We start from the raw sequence: 20,537 nt of genomic DNA, 5'->3' as shown, positions 1-20,537 counted from the left end.
AAACTCTGCTGGTCATTATCTCTAAAGTTTATCCACATCACACTGAGCCTAAAAACACCCCTTATCCAAGATAAAATCACTATAACACAACCCTGTAGGGCTTACTGTTTTAATAAACCCCTTTAGGATTTATTTTGTGATAATGACCGTCTGACTGTACATATTGTCGGTACCATCCAGTAATTGAATCCGACCTCAACATTTCAATTCAAAATAATGCTTATGAAACAGGCATTATTATCTTCTTTGTCCAGTACTGTTGGCTCTGACTGCTCTAAATAGCAAGGTTGCATCGGCAGGCCACGCTAAAGATAATGCGCACAGCTGTGAAATAGTTCTTGTTGCTCACAGTTCAATTGAGCCATGCATTTAGATATAAGCTGAAAATACCTATGACATGCTGGGAAAATAAAGTCACATTACTAGACCACTAACAATGTCTGAGATCATTTTGAGCATCAACAGAATATGTTGAGGATGGACTACATAGAAAAAAAAAAAAAAAGAAAAGATGTTTAACGAAGAATTCTTGTGATGGTTAAATTTAATTGTGATAATTTTGGTAACTGCTTTAGACTGGGTAGAATGTTACTAAATTTACACCTGCAAATATCAAGTGAATTAAGTGAATTACAATACAAATCCATAGACTGGGTTTTCACAAACAGCTTTTCTATGAAGAGCACAACTTCCACAAAGTCAACCACAAAATAAAACTAAGCAAGATCTGGACCTTTGCTTGATATTTCAGTTATAGCCACTAATTGTATCTGCTTCTTTAAAATAGCATTCTATATCCACTGGATTAGCGCTAATTGTTGCTTGGGATGATATTGTACATGTCTAAAAGTAAAATGAAATATATTCCCTTGAGAACAGAGCAGATTGATTACTAAAACACAGGGCAGTGGCAATATGTATTTTAGGGGAAAAGTTCTGCAGCTGTTCAGGTTTTGTCTGTTGACCAATTAACCTGAGGTAATATAGATTTCTTTTCATGTTTTGTGCTTCACTGACAGTGCCTTTCCCATTTCCACACTGATTCCAAAATCATTTCCATTTGTAACAAAGAGCCAATATTCAGCACAGGGTTTATTCTTGCTGATAAAATCCCTCTAACTCAATTTTATCAGTCCTATTAAGCCTGTCAGCAATTACAAAGCCTGCACATGGCTGCAACAAAGCCCACTAAGCTGTCATTCTTGGGGCTCTATTATCACTTTCCTTTTATCATTTAATTGCAGGAATTACCCAGACACTAGATTTGGTTACCTAATATATTTAGATACTGTATATGTGCCAATCCATTTCAGCGAGTGCAAAATACATTGGATGCCATTATAGACCTTCCGTTGTTTTGAGATTTAACAAATGTACTGACAGTGCTGAGCTTTACTCGGCTTAACTGAAGCTAATCACAAAAGGCTGATGACATGAATCTTTCAAAGCTGGCTTTGATAAGACATACCATCTACTTTTGAAGAAGCGTTTGCATCTTTTGAAAAATGTTTATGACTGTGCACAAGGGACATCTTGTAAACACACAAATCCTGGTTGATTTCAAGCATCTACAACATTATGTAAAATAAATGAGCCACAGGTCTAAACAATCCATCAATTCTACTAAAATGTCAAACAGCCACGTTTGGTCAAGTAAATTGTTATTGTATTTTGATGGATGGATTTGGTTCTGGAGTTTTAAATGAGGTTGCATGCATCAGTTTACTGTTTCTGATTTCCACTGCTACTTTAATCATCCTTTCCTTAGAGTACTAATCTCTTTTTTCATTCCTTTTCTCCACCCACACCTTTGGACATCCATATCAATGTTTACAAGCTTCTGCCCAGTTCTGCCCATTCTTGGCCACCACTATCCCCTCACCTGTGCCCCATCTGCCATTATCAGTATCACGAGTCTCGTCCAACAGCAGCCATAGCCTATGTTTGTATCCTACGCTATTGCAATAACAATATAATTCACTTCTTCAGGAAAAGTAAGTTTAAACGTTTCACGTTTAAGTCATAGTGATACTTCACTCACATCAGTGTCATGCTGAATTGGAAGTCATTAAAAGTCACATTGCCAGGAGCTTTAACAGTTTTGTTATATCACACATTCTATTTCATTCGAATTCTTATTATTACTTAACTAATAACTATGTCTTTTTCCTCAATAAACTCCTAATTTGCTGCCTATTAATAGTTAGTTGTTAAGTTTGGGTATGGGGTAGGATTAGGGGACCTAAACTAAAATGCAGAATAAGGCATTAATGTGTGCTTTATAAGTACTAATAAACAGTCAATATGCTAGAAATACGCATGCTAAAAAACATAAAAAACATGATGCAAAGATTAAGTATTTCAAGTGTAGGCTGTTATACACGCACAGTTTTGTTTCTTTTGCCATTTTTTGGGGGTTTCTAGCTTTTAGACTAGTCGATTAGTCGGATACAAAACTTCCGTTTAAACGACAGTCAAATTAGTCATAGCGCACATCCGTTATATATATATATATATATATATATATATATATATATATATATATAGGCAACCATGTTTCAGTTCATTTAGCAATAATTACTTTAACAGTATCTCTACAGGTTCTGAAAGACACATTCCTAGCTGTTTTCTAATACCTTCAAACGTAAACAAGACAAAATGTTCCCAAAAACCAATACTGACAAAAACGTTACATGAACATGGATGCTCTTTATTCAGCTATTTCTGAAAATCTGAGAGGGCACAGTGAACAGCTATTATTCTCTAGGATGGCGCCACTGTACACGGCAATCACTGTAAATGGAATGAAGTTTGCACTGCTCTTGACACACTTACTGTTTTATTGTGACACTCAGGATGTGGGATTTTACAATTTGAACTTACGAATCCAATTAAATATAATTACCTGCAAAATATAAAAGCATCTTTATCATTGACCTGAATTTTTATGAACGCTTGAACACTGTTGAGTGGACACCAGGCTAAAATCAATGAAAGATGTGCTCATGCAGTGTTTTATTAAGTCACTTTTTATTTCAGCAAGATTCCAACAGTGTGACTTATTAAGCATGCCAACATAAAAATATCTAGTATCTACTGTGAAACGTTTTGTTATTATGCATTAACTACTGTAAGCCTGCTGGAAATGCAACTGTTAGGAAATTTTATTTAGGCTACTACTAAATCACAACACTAACATATAACAGTTCATTTTTGACCTCTATTTTGTGATTCCCATCCACAAGCAACAGTTATAATTTTCATTTAGTTTAACAACAAAAAATTAATTTAAATAAAAAGGAATATATGAATGAATGAATAAAAAATAATTAATATCTCTATAATTGTATCTCAATGATACTACAGCATTTAAAGGTTTTCATACATTACAACTGCAAAATCTCCCATATGCCAATTGATTGAAACGTACAGGAGACAATAGAAAGGAACCCCTTGGTTAAACAATTATTACTGAGATAATTTTAAGATTATAGAGTAAGAGAGACACTGTGAGTTACAGTAGTAGAACAGTTAAGGAGCTTATATTCAAATCCCCTTTCATCTCTGGTTTATCCTCCAGCTTGTATCCTCACACAATCATACACGCACTTAATATGCAAGAATAAATGTTGATTTTTCTGCCTTTTTTCTGCTGGAGTGGCAAAAGTTCAGACTGCTTCTGACCATATGTTCAGCAGAGGAGGAAAATAATAAAAAAGTAAAAAACAAGTAAAAATAAATCATGCAATAACATCTGTCTCTGCTATAATCACAGCAAGAAGCAAAAAGAAGCGTGTACACTTGCATTTGAGTGTATATAAATACAAGCATAAAGTACATTAGGTTTGTAAAATACACTCAAAAAGATAAAAAACAGCTTCCAGGAATTGTTATTATTTTAATATGATACTACCAACAAAATACTGATTAAAAATAATGGCAAATATATGCAGCTGACATCACATACCGTCTAAGTAGCTATTAAAACAAGTTTGTTCTACAACCCAAATTCCAGAAATGTTGGAACGTTTTTTAAATTTGAATAAAATTCTAACTAAAAGACTTCCACATCACATGAGACAATATTTTATTAACAATATAAAATAGAGAACATAACAAATGTTTAAACGGAAAAAATTACACTTGTATCCACTAAATGAGCTCGTTTCAAATTTGATGCCTGCTACAGGTCTCAAAAAAGTTGGCACAGGGGCAACAAAGGGCTGAAAAACAAGAAAGTTTGAAAAGATTCAGCTGAGAGAACATCTAGCAACTAATTAGGTTAATTGACATCAGGTCTGTAACATGATTAGCTATAAAAGGGATGTCTTAGAGAGGCAGAGTCTCTCAGAAGTAAAGATGGGCAGAGGCTCTCCAATCTGTGAAAGATTTCGTAAAAAGATTGTGGAATACTTTAAAAACAACATTTCTCAACATCAAATTGCAAAAGTTTTGCAAATCTCATCATCTACAGTGCATAACATCATCAAAAGATTCAGAGAAACTGGAGAAATCTCTGTGCGTAAGGGACAAGACCAAAGACCTTTGTTGGATGCTCGTGGTCTTCGGGCCCTCAGACGACACTGCATCACTCAGCGGCATGATTCTGTCATTGACATTACTAAATGGGCCCAGGAATACTTGCAGAAACCACTCTCGGTAAACACAATTTAGCCATCTGTAGATGCCAACTAAAGCTCTATCATGCAAAAAGGAAGCCATATGTGAATATGGTCCAGAAGCGCCATCATGTCCTGTGGGCCAAGGTTCATTTAAAATGGACTGTTTCAAAGTGTTCTATGGTCAGACGAGTCCAAATTTGACATTCTTGTTGGAAATCACGAACACCGTGTGCTCCGGGCTAAAGAGGAGGGAGACCTTCCAGCATGTTATCAGCGTTCAGTTCAAAAGCCAGCATCTCTGATGGTATGGGGGTGCATAAGTGCATACGGTATAGGCAGCTTGCATGTTTTGGAAGGCACTATGAATGCTATATATAGGTTTTAGAGCAACATATGCTCCCCTCCAGAGGATGTCTATTTCAGGGAAGGCCTTGTGTATTTCAGCAGGACAATGCAAAACCACATACTGAAGCAATTGTAACAGCATGGCTTCATAGTAGAAGAGTCCGGGTGCTGAATTGGCTTGCCTGCAGCAAACAACAGTCTGGAGCTGAGCGACAGTCTTGTGCGACAGACAGCATTGAAAGCAGTGAAAAGTTCAGAAATGCTTCTAAGAAATGAGGAACATAAAATGCTGGGCAGCAGCCAATTGTTGTGATGCATGAAATGACATTTGTCATGACATGAGTGATTAAAAAAATACAGAATTGTGCTAGAGTGTGTGCTCAGTTTAGTGTGCCAATAGTACTGTTTATTATTTTGGATGCTTTGCAGTTACATATACAATAAGTATTTCAGTTAGGACATTTTCATTGTAGCCGTGTTAACAAAAGTTTCTAAATTGGCACTGTATATTTATTTTGGGCATTTGAGAAGAAATCTAGCATCTTTCCAACTGTAATCGTGTGTATATATTGACCATGTGCTGAAAAAAACCTAAATTAAACGCATTCACTGCAGAGTAAACACACTGTTAGGCTGGTTTCGGATCCATCTGAAATTGGACACGTTTACATAAGATGCATTCATGTGTACAAAAAAGTGTAGCACAATGTATTTCGAATGAATGCAACTCCAGCACTCATCTAACATCCCATCCCTAATTAAAATCAAGCAGAAACTGTGCTGTACAGTCAGCGTATGAACTTACTGTGTTGGCAGTGGATTCCGTTGAAGCCTGATGGGCACTTGCAGACGTATCCAATGAATGTGTCACCCCTGAACGTTTCACTGATTTCACAGGTGCCGCCATTGTGACAAGGGTTTGGATGACAGGGTCCTGTAATTTAGACAAAATAGAAATGAGCAAGTGAACTGAAGTGTTTTTGATGTACGCAAGTGTTCACAACCCACATGATGGGTTAGATAAACAGATGTGTTAGAAACAGACATCAGCAGTTTATAACTTGGCCTGCAGTGTAAGCGCTTGCATCTCTGTCTGCAGTGGTTCAAGTAACAACTACTGTGACATACAGAGGGGGAAAAAAGATAAATGATTGAACACACTGAAGGAAAGAATGAAATGAGACAGAGACAGAGTCACAGTGAGAAAAGAGAAATATAAGTATAAGCATCACTTGCTGTGGTCACCATGGGGCAGCTTGAGGGATAAATGATATCATGGGCACTGTATTACCTCTCCTGGCACTGTGTCAACACACAGACAGAGAGAGAGACAGAGACTGAGAGAGAGAGAGAGAGAGAGAGAGAGAGAGAGAAAACGAGCGAGAACTGACATTTTACTCAATCATTATAATCAGTCACAGAGTTCAATCGGAGCAGAAATTAATAGATGAGTATGTGAAAAGGTCAAAGTAAGGTTATGGGAGAAATGCTCTTTGATAGGATGCCAGTTTTATGACATTTTAGTGAAAGATGGATTCAGTAAAGGTATGACACATATGGCATATATTATGTAACTAGATCATATCTGGCATATGCACTTTCATTGTAATGTGATTTGGCAGGAAAATTGTCTCCTCCAGTTGATTCTGGTTCCTCTCAGGGTTTTTAATCACTCTTTCACACAGTAAAATATGGGGTGATTACAGACTTTTTAGAGTCACATTTCTTGACTTAATTTAAGTAAATATTGGGAGAATTTAAAGTTAATCTGTCATGATTGGTCAACAGAGCAATTATCTACTTAGATTGTTTTTGTTTGTATTTCTATGCAAATTCCACAATTACATGCGAATGTCAAAACAAATAATTTTGTGTTGTTTAATTTTAACTATATTTGTGTAATTCTGTAATTTTTATCTATGGATATGGGAATTTATACTACCATTCAAAAGTTTGGGATTGGTAAGGTTTTAATTTTTTTATTTTTTTTTATTATTTTGAAAGACGTCTCTTGTGCTTATGCTCGTTAAGGTCACATTAATTTAATTTAAAAAAAACCTCTAAATATTCGAAACTGTTTTCTATTTTTATTAGTGCTGTCAAACGATTACATTTACATTTACATTTAGTCATTTTGCAGATTAATCGCAAGTTTTGATTAATCGCAAAGTTTTTTGCTTACATAATATGTGTGTATACTGTGCATATTTATTATGTATACATAAATACACATACAGTATACATTTTGAAAATATTTCCATTTATATATTTATATTCATATAATTAATATTATATATAAATATTTAAATGTATAAACCTAACATATTTTTCTTAAATATATACATACATACATAATACATATACACAGTACACACATATATTATGCATACAAAAAAATATTTTGGATGCAATTAATCGTGGTTAATCATTTGACAGCACTATTTTTTATATATTTTAAAATATACTTTATTCCTGTGATGCAAAGTTGAATGTTCATCAATACTGCAGTCTTCAGTGTCACACGATCCTTCAGAAATCATTCTAATATGCTGATTTGGTGCACAAGAAACATTTCTTATTATTATCATCACTATTGAAAACAGTTTTGCTACTTGATATCTTTGATCGCCTTAGTATGAATCGCACAGTGTTAATAACATATTTGGCAATATTTATTTTTTTCATTAAACAATATTTTTAAACAAACAAACAAACAAACAAAACCTATATTGTATGTTTTCATATATGGGCTCCTAATGGTTATAGTGTCTCTACTCAAAATGAAAACCACTTTGATTTCATCTATTGCCTTGAAACCCCCCAAAAAGAAACACACAATGAAACTGTTGTGAAGTCATGAATGACCAATCAAAATGCTGATTTTACTAAAAGCTTTTAAAACAACATTCAGCCACTGGACTGATTGTTCTACAGTAGTTTCTAATCTCTTAGTCTTCCCAAATCCTGCATTTGTAAGCAAGTCAACCTTATAAGAACCCCAGGAGGGCCCATATCTCATGACCTATCAATACTATACTGATGTTTAAAACATTAGAATGCCTGCATCGGGTTGCATGCTGTCAAAAGTTGCTTGATGAAACTGCAGGGCATTCAGTTTAATCTTTCAAAATATCAGCGGCAAGTTCTACAGGAGAGCATGGGTGGAGTAGAGAGATGTATTACAGACACATGATCAATGTACTCTTAAGTACAAAGACAGACTAAATGTAGATTGTTCTAAAGAAACAAATTCCATATTGGGTCCTAAGCAGAGGAACTCTGGATGAGAGTCTTGAAAATGTTTGATTATGTGACACAGTAGGATCTTTGAGAGAAACATTACCGTTAAAAATAAATAAAAAATAAAAATTAATACAAAAAGTAATTAAACCTGGGGTCAGTAAGATTGATCGCATGGTTAATTGATTGATTGACTGATTGATTTCAATACCGTTATTGGTCACACTTTATTTTAAGGTCCAATTCTCGCTATTAACAAACCATTAACTACAACTCTCAAAAAATCTTAATTTGTCTAATAATAATCTAAAAATAATCTATCTTTCAAATAAATACTGAAATTTTGATTTTAATTGCAATTTATATATTATATTAGTTTAAATTATAACATTTCATTTAGTAATTGAAACTAATATATGATGTATTACTAATATATATGATTATGTGACACTGATCTTCTTAATTCATCAATTTAATTTAAATCGTTATTTATCAAATAATCCTTAAAAAAAAAAAAAACACTTAGAGAAATGTGCCATAGAGGGTAATCCTATCAACATTTGTGAATTCCAGTACTGTATCTCAGCTATAATGAGACTAGTAGCTAATTAAAGGGACACACCATGTAATAACCTTGCCAGAACTCTATTAAAAGCCCTCTGCATCCTGAAGGAGAGGGTGACAGCTATGCCTGCATTCTGACATGACGATCTATAACTGCACAAAGCTTTGTGACAGCCCCCTCTCTATCTCCAGAGAGATGGAAGTCAGAAGAGGGAGAGCAAGACAGGGATGGAGGGAGACAGTACGAGAAGGAGAAAAGGGAGCGGGAGAAAGGAAGGAGGGTGGGGGACGTATGCCACATTTGCAAATGTTCCTGAGAGACATCGCCAGGCATTGTGGCCGATGAAACAAAGCTTTGTCCTCTGTGCTGTTCCCTTTTGTGGCGCAAGTCAGGGGATCAACAAGAATGTCAGCCGTTGTTGGGCGGCTCGTGATTGTGGCAGGAAAGTAATTGATGTTGGCTGGCGCACGCATCCCGATTTTCCGACAAGTCACAATGGAAGCCAATCTATCAGAAGAGCCCAGTTCCAATGCAGCATAGTAAAACCTCAGCAGCAGTTAAACACAGCAAATTGTCCGATGTTTCCTGTGCAATTAATCACTCTCTGATGGACGCTCCCTACTAAATTCCCCAAAGTGAATTCATTTTAGTCTCTCGCTTATACGAATCTACTCAAACGCCATTGAAGTGAGACAGGTAAGCGTTACACTCGCTAATGTATTCATTTATGCAGATTGTGGGTAATATCACTTGGATGGTATGGAAATCGTAACACATTAATATGGAGATATGGTGATCACTTGGTTGGATTATAATAATTACAGCTTTGGTGTCTGAACCTGTGCGGGTTTTCATTGAACAAACCTTTCAGCCATCGATTGGATCATCTATATTTGACTTTTGCAAAGTCCATGCAAATAAAGCTGTCTCTAGATAAAGCAATCTGTCCATGATAATTATACACCGCACTGTCTATAGAACATCATATATAACAAACAGCCCACTGGATAATTGTACCTTGGCATGCAGAGGGAGTAATGTAGGTGTTTTAATTACTGTTCCCTCAAATGATCTCTAGATGAAGGTGATGGAGGTGAGAGGGGCTCAGACAGCCACTCCGTGTCTGAGTTATCATGAGCAGATTGGGCTGAGCGTTTGGGAGGTAGAGAGGTGAGCAAGCAGGCAGCTGGAGCTCAAATCAGACTTCCTGTAAGGTAAATTCAAGCACAGCACCAGCGCAGAGCAACAGTGAGGTCATGTGCACATGGCCTGTATGTATCTTAAGAGTCTGGGGACTGCAGAATACTTACATTTCCACTATAGCCAGGTATTCACTTAAACAGTGAGGTCCAGCAGACTGAGCACACTTGAAAAACTGAGATTTTTCCATTTAAGCTTGGAAATAAAGCTTAAACATTAAAAAATATGTTCCAGTATAAAATCAAGTTTAAATACAAAAGTCTGCACTATTTACAAATCACTAATCAAATAATCCAATTTTTGATATTACATTTTTGATAGATTTATTTTTTGATGATTCTTTGTACAGACAATCAGATGTTCTTGTTTGTATTGAAGATGCTCATTGGTTCATCTGAAATTATGCTTTTAGTTTTACATGAATGCGTTTTCTTTCACATAGGGATGTAATGATATCAAAATCTCCCGATACGATATCGTGATATGAAGTCCACAATACAATATTTATTGCGATATTTAAAAAAAGACAAAAGAATTGAAAAAAAAAAGTACATTTTAAAGTTAAATTATTCTATCTAATGCACGTTGAGAGTCCAAAATTAAGAGCTCCAACTTTTAACTAAGAAAACTCAGTTTTCTGAGAAAAATGTCAGTTAACTGTCAGGTACCTGAACTTTAAAGAAGACTCAACCCTCTTTTTATTTGTGATACAGTGGGGCAAAAAAGTATTTAGTCAGCCACCAATTGTGCAAGTTCTCCCACTTAAAAAGATGAGAGAGGCCTGTAATTTTCATCATAGGTATACCTCAACTATGAGAGACAAAATGAGAAAAAAAAAAAAATCCAGAAAATCACATTGTAGGATTTTTAAAGAATTTATTTGCAAATTATGGTGGAAAATAAGTATTTGGTCAATAACAAAATTTCATCTCAATACTGTTATATACCCTTTGTTGGCAATGACAGAGGTCAAACGTTTTCTGTAAGTCTTCACACACTGTTGCTGGTATTTTGGCCCATTCCTCCATGCAGATCTCCTCTAGAGCAGTAATGTTTTGGGGCTGTCGCTGGGCAACACGGACTTTCAACTCCCTCCAAAGATTTTCGATTGGGTTGAGATCTGGAGACTGGCTAGGCCACTCCAGGACCTTGAAATGCTTCTTACGAAGCCACTCCTTCGCGTTCGGGCGGTGTGTTTGGGATCATTGTCATGCTGAAAGACCCAGCCACGTTTCATCTTCAATGCCCTTACTGACGGAAGGAGGTTTTCACTCAAAATCTCAGGATACATGGCCCCATTCATTCTTTTGTTTACACGGATCAGTCGTCCTGGTCCCTTTGCAGAAAAACAGCCCCAAAGCATGAAGTTTCCACCCCCATGCTTCACAGTAGGTATGGTGTTCTTTGGATGCAACTCAGCATTCTTTCTCCTCCAAACACGACAAGTTGAGTTTTTACCAAAAGTTCTATTTTGGTTTCATCTGACCATATGACATTCTCCCAATCCTCTTCTGGATCATCCAAATGCTCTCTAGCAAACTTCAGACGGGTCCCTGGTGGCGCAGTGTGTTACTGTTGGTAGCCTTTGTTTGTAGGTGACCAAATACTTATTTTACAGAAGAATTTACCAATTAATTCTTTAAAAATCCTACAATGTGATTTTCTGGATTTTTTTTTTCCCATTTTGTCTCTCATAGTTGAGGTATACCTATGATGAAAATTACAGGCCTCTCTCATCTTTTTAAGTGGGAGAACTTGCACAATTGGTGGCTGACTAAATACTTTTTTGCCCCACTGTATACTGTCTCAGTCTAAATTAGATTCACACTGGTGTTTTAGGAAGCCAAACAAATTAGAATATTAGAATAATAATAATAATAATAATAATAATGACAACAACAATGGCAGTAAAAGCCATATATTGTAAAACGATTGCACTGTAAAATAAATGAAAATGAATACTTCATATGTATATATATTTTTATTTACACTACAGTAGGGAAATTACAATACTATTTTAATTACAATACTATTTCTACACTTGAAAGAGATATTTTTAATTTGGACTGCAGTAACGTTACCCATTCAAACTGCTAGCTGTCAGCAATTCTTGCTGTACTTTTAAGCTTTTATTTTGAAGGAAACGGCAGTAGAGCTTTTATTTTGCAGGAAAACTCCAGCTTCAGGGAAAACATGCTTACAAAAACGCATCTCACTGTAAAATGCTGTAATCATCTGCCGTGAAAATAAAGCCTAACGCGCACTAAACTCACATCACGTGCAATAGACAAGTTCAATGCATTCACTCTTGAACTGAGCCGTTCTGAGACATGGAAAATACCTGCTCACGAGCTGATCATCTAAACGAAATACTCACTTCACTTTGAAACGCACAGAAAAAACAGACTTCATAAATGGATTAAGCCATATTGTGCTTTAAAGACCTTTTATGTTAGAATAAGAAGTTTAAATATATTTTAAGAAACTACACTTTTTGCCTGGAAGACCTATCGTTTCATATCGTCATGTGACCATGATCGAGACAGTTTTGCTATCGCGATATCACAATATTGTATACCTTCATGCTGCATACTGTTTGAAGAAAATATTTGAAGAATAATAGACACTAATTTCTAATTCATCACTCATTAAAGCAGGGGGACAAACCAAATACTAAGATCTTCTGAGATTATCAATTCAGCTTTTGACACCATGTGTTATGATGTATAATATGTAAGGAATTATAATGTATTGAATTAAACAAGATTACAAAACTTTCTCTAGTTTTCTGCTTTTCACCTTTCAACCGCAAAGTATGTTGTAAGGTTGCACACCATTCAGAATTTAATTGAGAATTCCTTTAATATAACTATTTAAAACCTGAATTTACATTTAGGTAGAAATTAGGATGCCAATATGCTACTCGGATTTGAATGCAAGAAAGTCTAAATTAAATTAATTGAAATTCAAATCAATTCATATGAATGTAACTTTTCTACTAAACAAGCAACACAATCAAGTGGCTTTACAAAGCCTTGTTTGAAAGTTTTGGAAAAAGAAAATAAAGTTTAATGGCTACAAAGAGAATGCTAGATATATAGAATGATTGAACATTAGAAGGATGGAACGACAGAACAAAGAACAGCAGACAGACAAATCTTACTATGCTCCAATAATAATAATAAAAAAAGGAACATGTACTGATATTTCAGGTAATAAGACACTAAGTTGCATTTGTCTTTAAACTTCAAAAATTGAATGGACACATTTCCCCTGCCCTCAGTGGAAGCAGTGTCATTATTCTGTAATTTAGATCACTGTGTCCTTAATCGAGAATCATTGCACCACAGAAAAACCACACCTTCGCATTAATGCCTATGCAGGCACATTAAAAGAGATGTTCAGCTCGCAGAGTTTGCAGGGTAAGAGCTTACACAGCTCGTACGTGGCCTAATTCTGTCTTCATTCTTTACGCGGGGTGCAGTATCAGCCTCCTACCAGTTCACTGCCTCCTGCCCAGTACACTCGCCTCTCCCACCAAGAACTGCGGCTGGCAGTGAAAAGCACTCACTTCTGGCTTTTAGAGTCTCTAAATCATGCCATGCATGCTATATGACAAAGGCACGCTGACTAAACTGAACAGATGCAACAACGAGTTAAAGTAAAAACAGAACAGAGGCAAAAGAAATAAATCAGTGGCCATCCAGCTCTCCACCAAGGGAGTGAAATCTCTTAGGGCAGCCAAAGTAAGTTCAAGCTCACCTTGGAAAGTCTTTCGGATATGGAAGGTGAGGGTGTAAAAGGAAGGCAGGAAAATGCCATGGAAATGTCACGATGATAGCAGTCTGGCAGGAGAAGAACAGCCTAGAGATTCTCTCCTGTCAACTCGCATCCATCCAAGAATGCAGTGCTGATAAGAACAGACATGGCCAAATGAAAACTCCTGCAACAGTTTACTTTGGATAGACCAACCAATTTTGGTGCTTATTTTGTAATCCTTAAGCAAGACGTAATTGCATTTCTGAAGGAATATCGCAACTCATGAATAAATAAGTCAGATAAGTCGAGTCAAATTTATTTGTATAGAGCTTTCACAATACAATGTTTCAAAGCAGCTTTGCAGAAAATAATGATGATAATGTTTATAACATCTTAATATCTTCATGCCTTCTAGTCTCATTTAGCATATTAGAGCTTGGCAATAATACAGTTTACATTTTGCAACAATGCAAGCAATCATGAAGTTGAGATTTGCAATTTAGTATATATTGATTTACTTGATTGTATGTACATTTTTGAAGATAAGAGGACAGATAAGATTTAGCTATGTTCATTACACTGAGAAGTTAAAAAAAATGAATTTGTGTTCTCACAAGCATAAATAAAGCTCATTTTAAGATTATAGGTAAATGTAAAAGTCCTTCCATCCTCATTAGTTACCTGCTGTGTATGCTTTTTATTAAAAATAAAAGTTTTCAAGAGCCAGCTAATGTGTTTATTTATAAGTAGAAATGTGTATGAATGTTTTATAATACTGATTAACATGTCTGTCAAATGTCTCCAGTTATTTATTTATTTATTTTTAAGAAAACACTGACAAACGCTGTGCTGGTAACCTGCTTATGGAACATGTCTTTATTATGAGCTTGTACATGCTGAGTTTTTCAAAAGGCCATGTTTAAAGTAAAGCCTTCAAATTATTACCAGCCGTTTGATGCTAACAATTACCAGGTATAGCAGGACCCTCATGAGAACAGAAGTCACCTTTTTCCATTTCAAAGTTGAAACACGTTGAAACACACTGCAGAGCAAATTGAAATAATGTTTCTCGGATTACAAAAATGGTGCTCGGGCCAAAGGCAGGGCATTTAAAAAAAGAGGGCTTTTAGCATGTCAGTGTCTGATGGAGGGGTCATAATATTGGCTGGTGAACTCAGTCCCACCTTTAGTTATATAATGGCATACTAATATTTGCTGCAGTTACCCGCTCCATCACTCAAACTCCCCAGGAGGAAGAAGAAAGTGTATTATTCATGCAACACACTCCTTCATAGCAACTACACTAATAAGGGCCCAGTGGGCTACGATGAATGTTCTTCAGCTGCATGTAAAATGTACATATCAAATCCATAATTGAACAAAGAATAGAGAAAAGCACAGTGATGCAGTTAATAAATAAAACAGATCGGTTCTGATCCAATAACGCAAAACTAGGAGGAGCTGTTATTCAGATTATGTTTTAAATTCTGAAATTTTATTCATATTGAGTGTCATCTTTCATTTGACCAATTATAGCTCTTGCATTTTGCTTGAGTATGAAAGTGCAGTGGGACATACAGTTTGAAGAGCTTATACAGCTTCATTTTTGCTCCCTTTGAAGCGCAAAAATGAGCCAGTATTGTCTGTGATCTCTGCCTCTATGGCAACTCAGAGTTTATACAGTAAAAAAGACATGTGGGGACAATAACAAGCTACAAAAATAAACCTGTTTCCCATTTACCTCTTGCTCTCAAACTTGGCAAGACAATAAAATGCAAATAGATTTTGATAAGGGTGCTGTAATAGGAATGAATGCATTTCGGGGGAGAAATGATTACCTATAATAGCCCTTTTTATCTCATTTAATCTATATAATTATATCAAACATGTACCATGCTATTAAGATGACAGCCTGGGGGTCTTGATTGAACAGTATACTGCAGGAGCTACTGATTCAAGCGTCACACCACATGTATAGCGATGGATCCAATGATGAAGGAACTTGTACTTACTGTACCAACCCTATGACATATATAATTTAGGCTTCAACAGGTCACAATTGGTAAGCCCCTCCCCTTGAACGCAGACTAGCCAATGGCAGTCAATTATCAGTTGCACGAGGAGCGGAACTCGGACATCTTTAGGTTTCAGCGCCATAGAGAAACATTGGAAGATCTGAAGCTCACCTCGGTTTTATGGGGTTTATGCTTCAAAAATGGAAGAACGATGTGCCTGGGGTACTTGTAACACTAATTCCAGGTATCCTGAGAGGATGGGCAATATAATTTATTTTATTACATTTCCTGAATCCAAACAAAACAGATCAAAATGTCCCTAAGTATTCACCCCAATACAAATGAAGACAAAAACGTTCATTTTCTGGTTGACATGCACTCATTAAGTTACAATTTCCATCTTCTCAAGCAGAACGTTAATGTTATCTTGTGCTTTAGCAAGGTAACGTTATCTCTGGCTAAAGTTAGTGAGTCCATGTACAAACCTAAATAGCAGACTGTTCTCGCGTCTTGTAAAGTGTAGGTCAAAAACACATAAACGAAGGTCTACATTTCAGTGCTTCTCCATATTAAACTGATTAAATGTGCATTAATTTAATCGTTCCCTGCGATACATGAACAGTGTTGATCCTGCATGTTGTCATCCGCGATCTTGATGACCGACCGTAATATGAGACTTCTCCCGCTTGCATTGTGATCTGTAAACCCTCGCTTCGATTCACCCACCGTATTTATTTTTAAATATTTTATAAATCCCTCCATGGAATATTTAATTCCCATTTGGTGTCGTCCTGTGTCCAAAATTGTGCAAAAACATTGTGGGACATGGTTTTCACACTGCAGCTGTCATTGAAAGACAGTGAGCAACTCAGTTTGTTTGTCCTAGGAAGCAACAGTAATTAACGGGGCTTACCGATAGGTCAATTGACCGTTTGCAAAACCCGCCCACCCTTAGTTACTGTTGCCATGACTGACAACCAATAGGGCCTTTCGCACTGCTTTAGTTCCAGAACTAAAAGTACAGTACTAAAGTACTGGAACGATTTTGCACGAACTATTTCCCAGTACCATTTAAAGGGTTGCATTCGCACCGATAGTCCAAGTACTCCTCGCTGCAGACTGTAGCGCGGTGACGTCACGTACCTACGTATGTGTTTACCGCGCATGCGGAAAGTGACGTATGGTATGTCTATAAAACGCATGTGCAGGAGCGTCGTGACGTCACGTACCTTGTAATTACCGTAAATACGCGTGTGCACCGTACTGACTGGCGTTAATGCGCATGTCCAGGTTCATTCACTTCCGGATGTTGGAAAGGTATGGTGGATTTGAGATTCGGTGGCAGTTAAGGAACATGTACTTACTGTAATTGTAAGGATGCTTTGGTCATAATCATAGAGAGTGTCATTGCAAAGGTGTGCGATTTCAAACATTTATGACATATTTTATGAGATGTGTTAGTATTCGAAGTGACAGAGATTCTGCTGCTGGTCTTTAAAAGTCTCACTTCGCCTAAAATGAGCCTTTAAAGATGTCTTAAGAGCAGAAAGACTTATATTAATAGAGTAATGCCATTGATGGTTGCATGCATTGCAAAAAAAATTTTTTCTCATATTTGTAATCCTTTTTCATTAACTAACATTATCAAAGATTAATAGATACTGTAACAAATGTATGGTTCATTGTTAGTTCATGTTAATTAATACATTAACTAGTGTTAACCAATGACACCTTATTGTAAAGTGTTACCTCTTCAATTTACCTTCGTGTGACTTTTTAGGGACATTGTCAGTGAGATGAAATTCAGAGAAGAGGCCCACTTCATGTGGCTAGACAGATTTGAGTGTCTGTCTCTTCTCATCTTTCTGTCTGTCTTCTCTCAACTATCTGTTTTTCCCCCTGATAGACTGTATTGCCCTCAACTGTAAAACTTTCCAATTGAAAAAAACTTCAAACTTTCAGGCTATGCTTTCTCAAGCCAAGCCAACCTAAATTTTGACTTGACAAACTTTTTTTATTTAGTTGATGTTAATTCTGATTATAAATTAAATCTCTTAGGTACTTTACAGACAAAGCAAATAACACTATTTTTATAACACCATCCTATAATATATTTAAAAATACATTTAAAATATTTTCCTTGTATGGCTCTTTCTTCAAAATGATTTAATATTGCTTTAATATCGTTTGTTATTTTATGTAAATTAGGTGTCGTGATCTGGAGTGTATTTTCTGCACAATACAGACAGGAGAGCCGGGTGCCGTATTCACTGACCCAGTTGCCTACGGTGAAGTGAGATATTTAAAGACTGCCCACCTGCGTATGTCAAGAATGGCAGGAGGGGAGTCCTGCATGGGTTTTATTCATTCAAAGAATTTGAGGGCTAGTGCTCGGTGATTGTTTTATAAGTGATGGAGGTGAATTTCAGAATGAGTAGATGCAATATTTTTTTTTTCTTTCACATGTGTCATGTAGGGTTGAGTATCGTTTGGGTTTTTTTCGATACCGGTGCCAAATCGATACTTTTAAAACGGTGCCGGTGCCTAAACGGTGCCTGAACCGATACTTGTTATATATATATACACACAGGTATATGTATATATAAACATACTGTATATCAACCCATTCTCACTCCCAAGGCGTCAAAAACTGAAGCATGGTCAAACGTCTTTCGCGTCACTATGAAGACGCCAAAAGTGCCCCTAGGCGTCAGTATATGACAAAATCGGATCTCCATTGCTTTCAATTGCTTGCTTTATGCGTCAGGTCAAGACGATGGAAAATGACAATACGTTCTCCTCCGTTGTTTTCAGTTGTTTGTCTTAGTTTAATGGTTTGTATGCATTTGTAAAAAATATAAATAATTTTATATACATTTATACTTTTATTGGAGCACCTCTGTAAGTGCAGTCACCGGTATTTATTGCAAAAACTGCCCATAAACAAGCAGTATAAAAGCATTACAAACAAGTCGTGCTGCATTCCAGGTCTTCTGAAGCCATACGAAGTCTTTATGAGAAGAAGAGAGCAAAACATAAGGTTTTAATCGCTGAAAATGATCCCGCTCCGTTAACTCGCTCACGTCTTACCCCTGATGTACACTGCACGCATTTGCGGCACGTTACGACTCCGAAGAGGTTTTGTTCCGTCCTCCACACGGTGCCAACGTACACCAGAAGCGTTTCAGAAGCGAAGCGGCAGGATTCAGCGAGACCACGTGATTTGCCTGTCCGACATTGTTTTTCTTTATTTTCTTCTTCTTTTCTTTTTCTTTTTCTTTTCTAAGATAGTTGGCTAAATGTTTATGTTTTGTCCGCTTAATTCCGTTTACTACTCATACAACTCCTGCAATTAAACTCCATGCCTTTTTTTTATTATTGTCCTTATAATTGTGTCATATAACAATGTGTGTTTTTCAACCGAGGATGAAACTCATCCATTTCTGACCTCCTAGGAAGCAACAGTAATTAACGGGCTTACCGATGGGTCAATTGACCGTTGGCGCAGCAAAAATAGACTCGGCGCGAAACCATCGCTGCAGCGCCGCTCACGCGACGCTCCTGCTCCCGGTGTGAATACACTCATTTGTTAACATGGGCGCCGAAAAAAATACGCGCAGCTCACGCGCCGCTCACGCTTGCGGTGTGAAACCAGCGTATTTTTGCTGCGCCTCTCACGCTCAATTAAAGTGACAGCACACTTTTGATGGACAAAATAAATATTTCACACAAAACGTGCTAAAAATGCACAGAATAAGCATGTCTAGTGTGTTTTAAGACGAATTGGAGTATGTCAGGAAAGAAAATGAACAATTAAAAATATGTATAGAATATTTACCCATTTTAACTTGTTTTTCATTTTTAATTGCCATAAGCAAATTATAACTTAAAGCATTATCAAACTCACAACGAACAATTCATCTTGCTCAAGATCTTATGTTACAATGGAGTATATACAGTAGGCCTACATAAGAAATTCATTATTCTTTCACAGCTTCTATAAGAAATGGAGATTATGGGTAAAAGTATATATTTAAAAAATTAATAAAAATAAAAAAACAGTATAAACAGCACTTTCTATATTTGAGTATGACTGAAACATCATGACAGGAGCTGTTTTTGTTGTTTACCATTTACAAGCGAATCCCCAAGACTTCAAAACTTTCATAAACAAAAGTTTATAACTGACCAACTTCTAAAAACAAATTTATAGTTGTCTTTGTAAAGAAATATGTCGCTTTGGAACCGCTGCTGTGACGCTGAACAAACGCTTCCAGTGTGAATACTCTGGTGAGTCTGCAGCTGCAGTGACGCTGTAGTTACGCTGACGTGATGCTGCCGCGAAGCTCACGCTTGCGGTGTGAAACCGGCGTCATTCAAAAAGATACTCCAGTCCCGTAGCATGACGCAATTGGTCACGAGACACAGAAGAGCCAATAGCCTGTCAGAACAGCATAACGCAATTGGTCACGAGACACAGAAGAGCCAATAGCCTGTCAGAACAGCATAACGCAATCGGTCACGAGACACACAAGAGCCAATAGCATTTCACAACCAAGGCTTCTTCTGGCGGCATTTTTTGAATTCGCGCACAGACTGCAGCATACGGGATGAGTTTAACGGCGGACGGAGACGGCGATCGCGTCTATTCCTCTCACAAATCAAATGTTTTGCCTCGGAAGACTTGGAATATTAATATTTTTTGAATAAATTATGACGGTAGTTGTATCTGCCTGTTATATCTTGTGTTTTATTGACAAATGGTAGGTTTAGGGGCAGGGGTTGGGTTAT

At 36.6% G+C, this 20,537-nt stretch overlaps 1 protein-coding gene across 5 annotated transcripts in view; it reads right to left on the bottom strand.

Annotated features, from left to right (window-relative positions):
• edil3a (EGF-like repeats and discoidin I-like domains 3a) overlaps positions 1 to 20,537 on the bottom strand; it is a 206,495-nt gene that overhangs the window by 123,655 nt on the left and 62,303 nt on the right. For all 5 annotated transcript variants that reach the window (XM_058776707.1, XM_058776705.1, XM_058776706.1 and 2 more), the window contains one exon: positions 5,773 to 5,901. In XM_058776707.1, the coding sequence (XP_058632690.1) occupies positions 5,773 to 5,901 (129 nt within the window). The remainder of the gene's footprint in view (positions 1 to 5,772; positions 5,902 to 20,537) is intronic.

The sequence above is a fragment of the Onychostoma macrolepis genome, chromosome 05 (genome assembly GCF_012432095.1).
Source record: "Onychostoma macrolepis isolate SWU-2019 chromosome 05, ASM1243209v1, whole genome shotgun sequence".
Taxonomy (NCBI): Eukaryota; Metazoa; Chordata; class Actinopteri; order Cypriniformes; family Cyprinidae; genus Onychostoma; species Onychostoma macrolepis.
Note: the sequence above shows the minus strand (reverse complement) of the source record. Positions and strands in the feature narration are given on the sequence as shown.